Here is an 11,725-nt window from a genome sequence, read left to right on the forward strand (position 1 = left end):
GTGCAAATGAGTCGAGCTAAGCTTGAGCTCGAGCTTAATTCTACCATTCGAGTTGGCTCACAAGCCAAATTGTTTATTATTAATGATTGGAAATGATTTTGATTTGCATAATTTGACATAAAATGACAAAGAATGAGTAGTTATGGGAAAGAGAATGATAATACATCACTTGATATAAAATCTACGATATGATTTTCAATTTTTAAAAAATAATTTATACTTTAAATTTTAAATTTTAATATATTTTAAGTGCTTATTTTAATTATTTTTAAAATGAGTTGGCTCACAAGTTGTAGTTGGCTCAACCTTGGCTATCTAGCTCATTGAGCTAAGCTTGTGAGCCATTTATCGAGCTGTGCCCGAGCCAGCTCACGAGTCGTTTGGCTCAATTACACTAGCGTTCTGTTTTTTAACCTAGAAAGTTCATAAAGTATCACACTCAAGTCTACATTTGTGACGTCTGCACGCTGAAATTTTTCTATCTTAAAACTGTCTTCAGTATAAATTAGGAATATTTTATCTACATAACACTCAATTCCTATGTATTTTCATATGTAACATCTAAACTTCAATCTTTACATATATGCATCTATCCACACATGAAAAGGTGCATTTCACATCTTAAACGTTAAAATAGTGACATTTTTTTATATGATATGAAAGCTTTTGGTGGTATAAATATGAAAAGCAAAGTTTTGGTGTTAGATATATAAATAGATAGGAATTCGGTGATAAGTATCTAAATGCCCCTATAAATTATTTAGTCACTAACTCACCTGTGTATTTCCGTGTACTTTGTTCAGTGATGTGCTCAAATAAATGAACAACTACTCAATTCTTCTTCTAATATTTCTTTTCTTGCAGTCTTGCTCATTCAGAACTGTCCAGTGTGTTCTACGACAAGGTTCTTCTCCTTGCCTGGGGGTAATATAATCTTCTCTTCCTCTCAAACTTTTGATTATTTTCTCAAGACCGAACGTTCCATTATACCTTAAAGTTAACAAATTTATGAACTCAGGTTCAACAATATCATAATCCTCGTCGTCGGCATCATCGTCTTCATTTTCGCCACTGTTGGTGTTCTGCTTGTCATGGAAACACTCAGCGCATTCTTGCATGCTCTCAGGCTTCACTGGGTGGAATTCATGAATAAATTTTATGAGGGAGATGGATACAAATTCTCACCTTTTTCTTTTGCCCTGCTTGAGGAGGACGATGATTAGTGCAGATTCTGTATTTCTAGAGGATTGAGTTGTGATTTTTATTATATTTTTATTTGTGCTTAGCAGAAAAAATAAGGGGAGGGGAGGGGTATGTTGATATGATACGGAGGAGGACATTATTTGCTTAAATAAATGTGCTTCTTCGTTGGGACATGATAACATTATGTGATAATTTGGTGTTAGTGATTATGTTTTTTTAATCTATTTTTAATTCAGTTGTTGGACATGATGAATCCTTTTTCATTACTCCCCGAGGGGATTCTAACAAGGTACGGCTGATCCTTCCAGCCAAAAAAAAAAAATCCTATGTCATGAGCTTTTAGTTCGTTTGCCATAAATTTTGTTTTTAGGGAAGATTTACGTAAATATCATTTTATCCTATGTATTTACATGTCTAACATCTAAACTTCAGTGTTTACATATATGCCACCTTGTGAATGTAAAGTTGCATTTCATTTTTTAAAGCTTAAAATAGAGATATTTATTATTATTATTTACAATGTGATGAAGGATTTGAGTGATGTAAATGTGGAAAATAAGGTTAAGGTGTTGGAAATATAGACATGTTGGAATTGGGTGGTATCTATGTAATTGCACCTCCTTTTTTTGTTATATAACGTGATATTTAAATATTTAAATAATGTTTGATTGATAATCTGTGATATAAAAGGTCTAAAAAATTTTTGGTTATTTTGATGATAGCGGAAAACTTCGATGAAATTCTTGTTTCCAGTATTTGGTGTTGACATGGAACACTGAAACATAATAAAGGCAGTCATGATTGTTAACCAGTGGCATTATGCTCTCACTGTGGGAAAAAATATTACATCAGTACTACGCACGTAGAGTAACGTGCGTACCCAATGAAATCACGTCGCAATACCCCGCGCGACGCAAAAAAAAAAAAAACGGCGCAGTAACACGGGGAATATTCCTCCCGTGTTATTCATGTGTTATTGTGTGTTATTCATGTATTATTGTATCATAGGAATATTCCTGGTGTTATAATAACACAATAACACATGAATAACACACAATCACACTTGAATAACACTAGAAATATTCCCGACAGAAAAAAACGGCGCAGTAATACTGGAGAATATTCTCTCCCGTGTTATTCTTGTATTATTGTGTGTTATTCATGTATTATTCATGTGTTATTGTGTTATTATAACACCAAAAATATTCTCAGGACACAATAACACATGAATAACACACAATCACACTTGAATAACACTAGAAATATTCCCGACAGAAAAAAACGGCGCAGTAATACTGGAGAATATTCTCTCCCGTGTTATTCTTGTATTATTGTGTGTTATTCATGTATTATTCATGTGTTATTGTGTTATTATAACACCAAAAATATTCTCAGGACACAATAACACATGAATAACACACAATCACACTTGAATAACACTAGAAATATTCCCGACAGAAAAAAACGGCGCAGTAATACTGGAGAATATTCTCTCCCGTGTTATTCTTGTATTATTGTGTGTTATTCATGTATTATTCATGTGTTATTGTGTTATTATAACACCAAAAATATTCTCAGGACACAATAACACATGAATAACACACAATCACACTTGAATAACACTAGAAATATTCCCGACAGAAAAAAACGGCGCAGTAATACTGGAGAATATTCTCTCCCGTGTTATTCTTGTATTATTGTGTGTTATTCATGTATTATTCATGTGTTATTGTGTTATTATAACACCAAAAATATTCTCAGGACACAATAACACATGAATAACACACAATCACACTTGAATAACACTAGAAATATTCCCGACAGAAAAAAACGGCGCAGTAATACTGGAGAATATTCTCTCCCGTGTTATTCTTGTATTATTGTGTGTTATTCATGTATTATTCATGTGTTATTGTGTTATTATAACACCAAAAATATTCTCAGGACACAATAACACATGAATAACACACAATCACACTTGAATAACACTAGAAATATTCCCGACAGAAAAAAACGGCGCAGTAATACTGGAGAATATTCTCTCCCGTGTTATTCTTGTATTATTGTGTGTTATTCATGTATTATTCATGTGTTATTGTGTTATTATAACACCAAAAATATTCTCAGGACACAATAACACATGAATAACACACAATCACACTTGAATAACACTAGAAATATTCCCGACAGAAAAAAACGGCGCAGTAATACTGGAGAATATTCTCTCCCGTGTTATTCTTGTATTATTGTGTGTTATTCATGTATTATTCATGTGTTATTGTGTTATTATAACACCAAAAATATTCTCAGGACACAATAACACATGAATAACACACAATCACACTTGAATAACACTAGAAATATTCCCGACAGAAAAAAACGGCGCAGTAATACTGGAGAATATTCTCTCCCGTGTTATTCTTGTATTATTGTGTGTTATTCATGTATTATTCATGTGTTATTGTGTTATTATAACACCAAAAATATTCTCAGGACACAATAACACATGAATAACACACAATCACACTTGAATAACACTAGAAATATTCCCGACAGAAAAAAACGGCGCAGTAATACTGGAGAATATTCTCTCCCGTGTTATTCTTGTATTATTGTGTGTTATTCATGTATTATTCATGTGTTATTGTGTTATTATAACACCAAAAATATTCTCAGGACACAATAACACATGAATAACACACAATCACACTTGAATAACACTAGAAATATTCCCGACAGAAAAAAACGGCGCAGTAATACTGGAGAATATTCTCTCCCGTGTTATTCTTGTATTATTGTGTGTTATTCATGTATTATTCATGTGTTATTGTGTTATTATAACACCAAAAATATTCTCAGGACACAATAACACATGAATAACACACAATCACACTTGAATAACACTAGAAATATTCCCGACAGAAAAAAACGGCGCAGTAATACTGGAGAATATTCTCTCCCGTGTTATTCTTGTATTATTGTGTGTTATTCATGTATTATTCATGTGTTATTGTGTTATTATAACACCAAAAATATTCTCAGGACACAATAACACATGAATAACACACAATCACACTTGAATAACACTAGAAATATTCCCGACAGAAAAAAACGGCGCAGTAATACTGGAGAATATTCTCTCCCGTGTTATTCTTGTATTATTGTGTGTTATTCATGTATTATTCATGTGTTATTGTGTTATTATAACACCAAAAATATTCTCAGGACACAATAACACATGAATAACACACAATCACACTTGAATAACACTAGAAATATTCCCGACAGAAAAAAACGGCGCAGTAATACTGGAGAATATTCTCTCCCGTGTTATTCTTGTATTATTGTGTGTTATTCATGTATTATTCATGTGTTATTGTGTTATTATAACACCAAAAATATTCTCAGGACACAATAACACATGAATAACACACAATCACACTTGAATAACACTAGAAATATTCCCGACAGAAAAAAACGGCGCAGTAATACTGGAGAATATTCTCTCCCGTGTTATTCTTGTATTATTGTGTGTTATTCATGTATTATTCATGTGTTATTGTGTTATTATAACACCAAAAATATTCTCAGGACACAATAACACATGAATAACACACAATCACACTTGAATAACACTAGAAATATTCCCGACAGAAAAAAACGGCGCAGTAATACTGGAGAATATTCTCTCCCGTGTTATTCTTGTATTATTGTGTGTTATTCATGTATTATTCATGTGTTATTGTGTTATTATAACACCAAAAATATTCTCAGGACACAATAACACATGAATAACACACAATCACACTTGAATAACACTAGAAATATTCCCGACAGAAAAAAACGGCGCAGTAATACTGGAGAATATTCTCTCCCGTGTTATTCTTGTATTATTGTGTGTTATTCATGTATTATTCATGTGTTATTGTGTTATTATAACACCAAAAATATTCTCAGGACACAATAACACATGAATAACACACAATCACACTTGAATAACACTAGAAATATTCCCGACAGAAAAAAACGGCGCAGTAATACTGGAGAATATTCTCTCCCGTGTTATTCTTGTATTATTGTGTGTTATTCATGTATTATTCATGTGTTATTGTGTTATTATAACACCAAAAATATTCTCAGGACACAATAACACATGAATAACACACAATCACACTTGAATAACACTAGAAATATTCCCGACAGAAAAAAACGGCGCAGTAATACTGGAGAATATTCTCTCCCGTGTTATTCTTGTATTATTGTGTGTTATTCATGTATTATTCATGTGTTATTGTGTTATTATAACACCAAAAATATTCTCAGGACACAATAACACATGAATAACACACAATCACACTTGAATAACACTAGAAATATTCCCGACAGAAAAAAACGGCGCAGTAATACTGGAGAATATTCTCTCCCGTGTTATTCTTGTATTATTGTGTGTTATTCATGTATTATTCATGTGTTATTGTGTTATTATAACACCAAAAATATTCTCAGGACACAATAACACATGAATAACACACAATCACACTTGAATAACACTAGAAATATTCCCGACAGAAAAAAACGGCGCAGTAATACTGGAGAATATTCTCTCCCGTGTTATTCTTGTATTATTGTGTGTTATTCATGTATTATTCATGTGTTATTGTGTTATTATAACACCAAAAATATTCTCAGGACACAATAACACATGAATAACACACAATCACACTTGAATAACACTAGAAATATTCCCGACAGAAAAAAACGGCGCAGTAATACTGGAGAATATTCTCTCCCGTGTTATTCTTGTATTATTGTGTGTTATTCATGTATTATTCATGTGTTATTGTGTTATTATAACACCAAAAATATTCTCAGGACACAATAACACATGAATAACACACAATCACACTTGAATAACACTAGAAATATTCCCGACAGAAAAAAACGGCGCAGTAATACTGGAGAATATTCTCTCCCGTGTTATTCTTGTATTATTGTGTGTTATTCATGTATTATTCATGTGTTATTGTGTTATTATAACACCAAAAATATTCTCAGGACACAATAACACATGAATAACACACAATCACACTTGAATAACACTAGAAATATTCCCGACAGAAAAAAACGGCGCAGTAATACTGGAGAATATTCTCTCCCGTGTTATTCTTGTATTATTGTGTGTTATTCATGTATTATTCATGTGTTATTGTGTTATTATAACACCAAAAATATTCTCAGGACACAATAACACATGAATAACACACAATCACACTTGAATAACACTAGAAATATTCCCGACAGAAAAAAACGGCGCAGTAATACTGGAGAATATTCTCTCCCGTGTTATTCTTGTATTATTGTGTGTTATTCATGTATTATTCATGTGTTATTGTGTTATTATAACACCAAAAATATTCTCAGGACACAATAACACATGAATAACACACAATCACACTTGAATAACACTAGAAATATTCCCGACAGAAAAAAACGGCGCAGTAATACTGGAGAATATTCTCTCCCGTGTTATTCTTGTATTATTGTGTGTTATTCATGTATTATTCATGTGTTATTGTGTTATTATAACACCAAAAATATTCTCAGGACACAATAACACATGAATAACACACAATCACACTTGAATAACACTAGAAATATTCCCGACAGAAAAAAACGGCGCAGTAATACTGGAGAATATTCTCTCCCGTGTTATTCTTGTATTATTGTGTGTTATTCATGTATTATTCATGTGTTATTGTGTTATTATAACACCAAAAATATTCTCAGGACACAATAACACATGAATAACACACAATCACACTTGAATAACACTAGAAATATTCCCGACAGAAAAAAACGGCGCAGTAATACTGGAGAATATTCTCTCCCGTGTTATTCTTGTATTATTGTGTGTTATTCATGTATTATTCATGTGTTATTGTGTTATTATAACACCAAAAATATTCTCAGGACACAATAACACATGAATAACACACAATCACACTTGAATAACACTAGAAATATTCCCGACAGAAAAAAACGGCGCAGTAATACTGGAGAATATTCTCTCCCGTGTTATTCTTGTATTATTGTGTGTTATTCATGTATTATTCATGTGTTATTGTGTTATTATAACACCAAAAATATTCTCAGGACACAATAACACATGAATAACACACAATCACACTTGAATAACACTAGAAATATTCCCGACAGAAAAAAACGGCGCAGTAATACTGGAGAATATTCTCTCCCGTGTTATTCTTGTATTATTGTGTGTTATTCATGTATTATTCATGTGTTATTGTGTTATTATAACACCAAAAATATTCTCAGGACACAATAACACATGAATAACACACAATCACACTTGAATAACACTAGAAATATTCCCGACAGAAAAAAACGGCGCAGTAATACTGGAGAATATTCTCTCCCGTGTTATTCTTGTATTATTGTGTGTTATTCATGTATTATTCATGTGTTATTGTGTTATTATAACACCAAAAATATTCTCAGGACACAATAACACATGAATAACACACAATCACACTTGAATAACACTAGAAATATTCCCGACAGAAAAAAACGGCGCAGTAATACTGGAGAATATTCTCTCCCGTGTTATTCTTGTATTATTGTGTGTTATTCATGTATTATTCATGTGTTATTGTGTTATTATAACACCAAAAATATTCTCAGGACACAATAACACATGAATAACACACAATCACACTTGAATAACACTAGAAATATTCCCGACAGAAAAAAACGGCGCAGTAATACTGGAGAATATTCTCTCCCGTGTTATTCTTGTATTATTGTGTGTTATTCATGTATTATTCATGTGTTATTGTGTTATTATAACACCAAAAATATTCTCAGGACACAATAACACATGAATAACACACAATCACACTTGAATAACACTAGAAATATTCCCGACAGAAAAAAACGGCGCAGTAATACTGGAGAATATTCTCTCCCGTGTTATTCTTGTATTATTGTGTGTTATTCATGTATTATTCATGTGTTATTGTGTTATTATAACACCAAAAATATTCTCAGGACACAATAACACATGAATAACACACAATCACACTTGAATAACACTAGAAATATTCCCGACAGAAAAAAACGGCGCAGTAATACTGGAGAATATTCTCTCCCGTGTTATTCTTGTATTATTGTGTGTTATTCATGTATTATTCATGTGTTATTGTGTTATTATAACACCAAAAATATTCTCAGGACACAATAACACATGAATAACACACAATCACACTTGAATAACACTAGAAATATTCCCGACAGAAAAAAACGGCGCAGTAATACTGGAGAATATTCTCTCCCGTGTTATTCTTGTATTATTGTGTGTTATTCATGTATTATTCATGTGTTATTGTGTTATTATAACACCAAAAATATTCTCAGGACACAATAACACATGAATTGGTAAGGCATGGTTGTTTGGGAGGTGTGGGCTGTCGGCAGTAGTGACCGGGTTGTGGTGGTTCGGCGGGAACAACGAAAACTTGACTTTGGTGGTCGAGCAGTGGTGGTCCATTAGCAGTCGTGACTCACCAGCGGTGACTGGGTATTGGTGGTCCAATGACGTCGATGAAAACTCGACTTCAGTGGTCAAGCTGGGCTGATTCGATGGCGGCTGCAGTTTGATAGTGGTTGTCGGGTAGTGGTGCTCTGGCGGCAGCGACTGCTTGTTGGACGTGGTTGGGCAGCCGTGGCTCAACAATGATGTCCTGATAATAACAACGGTGGTCCAGTGACAACGACTCCTTGATGGCCCAGTTTGGGTAGCGGGGCCGCGCTAGTCGGTGGTTATCCGTCAGTGGCAGAGCGAGGTAATCCTCAAGAGATTGTAGCTCCTTCGATCGTTACTTCAAGGTCCATATCCCCCCTGATGAATCAAGTGTGACTCTATTTATAGATTTTAGGAGTGGCAACCTATGTAAATATTGTATGAATCTATATCATTCCATTAGATGACTTGAGTGATTCCTTTGACTGAATGATATTTTTTAGTATTTAAGTGCTTGAGTGCCTGAGTGATGTTAGATTTGAGTGAACTAAGGATCATTAGTTCGTCTTGTCAAGACGTTTAATTTGACTCAGATTTGAAATTGATTTGATTATTCATTTAACCATCCAAAGCCTCTAGGTTGCACTACGTTTTGAATGGTTTGGTTGGTCTTGTCGGGTTGTTCAGTTCAATTGTAAGTTTGGTAAAATCAGAGCTTGAATGATGATAAACTCGTGCATGATTAAAATAATATTTAAGCTCATATCAATACTTTTTCTTATCTTATTTAAGCTGATGAATTTTAAGTTTTTGTTAAAACTGATATTTATTCTAATCTCTCTCTGAACCCTTTTGAATAAATTCAGGAAACCTGCAGGACCTTTTTTGAATTTTAATAATATGCTATAAGCTTTTCTAAGGTTATTGATGTTAACACAACATCACAAATTTATAATCCTATAAGTTCCACAGTAAGGGTTCGTTTGAAACAGAGGCAAAGCTCTCTTAAACGTTACGTTAAAAAAGACCCATAATTTATTTATTTATTTTTATTTTCTTATTCAAATCATGATATCACTTTAACAACCGCTGCTTTACATCACAATTTATGTTAATGCTGCTTTTAAAAGAACTTTTAAGAAAGGCAAAGCTCTCCCAAACGCGAGAGATTATTACGTTCGTCGCCCGGATGCCGAGCTGCTTTCAGGCGACGACCGTGATACAGTGGAGAAATTTAAGGTGAAGAAAAATAGGAATCGACACAAAACCAAAAGAACGTAGAGATTTAACAAGATTCGGCAAAGATGCCTACATCCTCGGGAGCAGAGCGGCGAATTTCACTATTTCAGAGGAGTTACATACTCATTAGGTTACACATCTATTTATAGATAAAACGTACAGATAAATTCACCTTCAACCCACTAATCTAAGAGACGCACCTCTTCACACCAAGATGCACTCTTTTTCATTCCAAGAGACACAGCTCTCCATTTCAAGATACTCCAAATTTCCTAGTATATGAGTCATACCTAGCACGACCTCCATTGTATCACGGTCGTCGCCCGGACGTAGAAGTAGAAGACTATTTTGTTGTGACTATCTAGTCCCTTGGACTCAAAAAAGAGATTATTCTATAAACTTTATATATGTTTGGCTAAATGATTTGAAATAAAAGCTTCTCTCTTTTGAATCGCCCCGCGCAGTGTTTCACTAATTATGTCTCTTTGCACAAAACCTAGGGTGATTATTTGGTTGCTTTGGAAGGATTAACTTTCAAACTGATAAAATCAATTGCAATCGAACGGCAAAATCCAAAAAAATTAACAAAATCGATCGATTCAAGATTTAAGTTGTTTATATACAGTAGAAGACTATTTTGTTGTGACTATCTAGTCCCTTGGACTCAAAAAAGTGATTATTCTATAAACTTTATATATGTTTGGCTAAATGATTTGAAACAAAAGCTTCTCTCTTTTGAATCGCCCCACCAAGTGTTTCATCAATTATGTCTCTTTGCACAAAACCTAGGGTGATTATTTGGTTGCTTTGGATGGATTAACTTTCAAACTGATAAAATCGATTGCAATCGAACTGCAAAATCCAAAAAAATTAACAAAATTGATCGAATCAAGATTTAAGTTGTTTATATATTTCGGTTATGAACAAATTAAAATTTAATTATTAGTTTGAGCTTTATTATGAACAAACATCATGAGTTACATATTACATGTATAATATTAATTTAATTTCATAAATCCTTCATTTAGTTTAGAATTTATATATATTTTTTATTTTGTCGCATTAAAAATATAACCAAATTACCAATCTTAATCCACATATTGAGATTTTAAAATATAAAAAAAAAAAGCAAAAATAATTTCTTGAAATAAAATTTTTACAATCAGCTCACAGCTATAATAAACCTTATTTATAAAATTTATGAACTTTTTTCATCTTTCAAAGTTCACAGTGACACTTATTATTATTTTTAATTATATTATCACCCTTGGCTTAAGATGCTTTAATAACTGAAGATTTTTAGAATTATGAGTTCTCTTGGTCTAACTACTCTTCTACCATTAAAATTAAAGAATTCATTAAGCATGGTTTTTGGAGTTTGCCACCCTTGACTGATAATGATAGCATCCTTTTCATCCAATGAATGTCATAATGTTTTTATTAATGATGATAGCTTAGACATGACCCTGAACTTTATATATATATATAAATATATAAATGGCTACTTGTCAAGTTGTTGTCCGAAATGTTAAGTGAAACGCTGGCTTTTTATTGGAGTGCATATCTTCGATAACGGCTTAAAGGTCAAATCTTTTCATCCTCACCGCAAATATTTCAATGCCCACATCGGCTATTATGATATACGATAATAGATATAAGTTTAATTAAGTGAACAACGCCAGCAAATATGGTAAGCCATCAAGTTTGAACAGCCTAATATGTTCTATATATATATATCGATGA

At 32.8% G+C, this 11,725-nt stretch overlaps 1 protein-coding gene across 1 annotated transcript in view; it reads left to right on the plus strand.

The window, feature by feature from the left end:
• LOC110018436 (V-type proton ATPase subunit a3-like) overlaps positions 1-1,434 on the plus strand; it is a 40,929-nt gene extending 39,495 nt beyond the window's left edge. The window contains 2 exon segments of the mRNA XM_020715749.1: positions 865-924; positions 1,019-1,434. Of these exon segments, the coding sequence (XP_020571408.1) occupies positions 865-924; positions 1,019-1,223 (265 nt within the window). The 3' untranslated portion in view covers positions 1,224-1,434.
• Positions 1,435-11,725: the final 10,291 nt, after the last annotated feature.

Source organism: Phalaenopsis equestris, unplaced genomic scaffold (genome assembly GCF_001263595.1).
Source record: "Phalaenopsis equestris unplaced genomic scaffold, ASM126359v1 Scaffold000022, whole genome shotgun sequence".
NCBI classification, from domain to species: domain Eukaryota; kingdom Viridiplantae; phylum Streptophyta; class Magnoliopsida; order Asparagales; family Orchidaceae; genus Phalaenopsis; species Phalaenopsis equestris.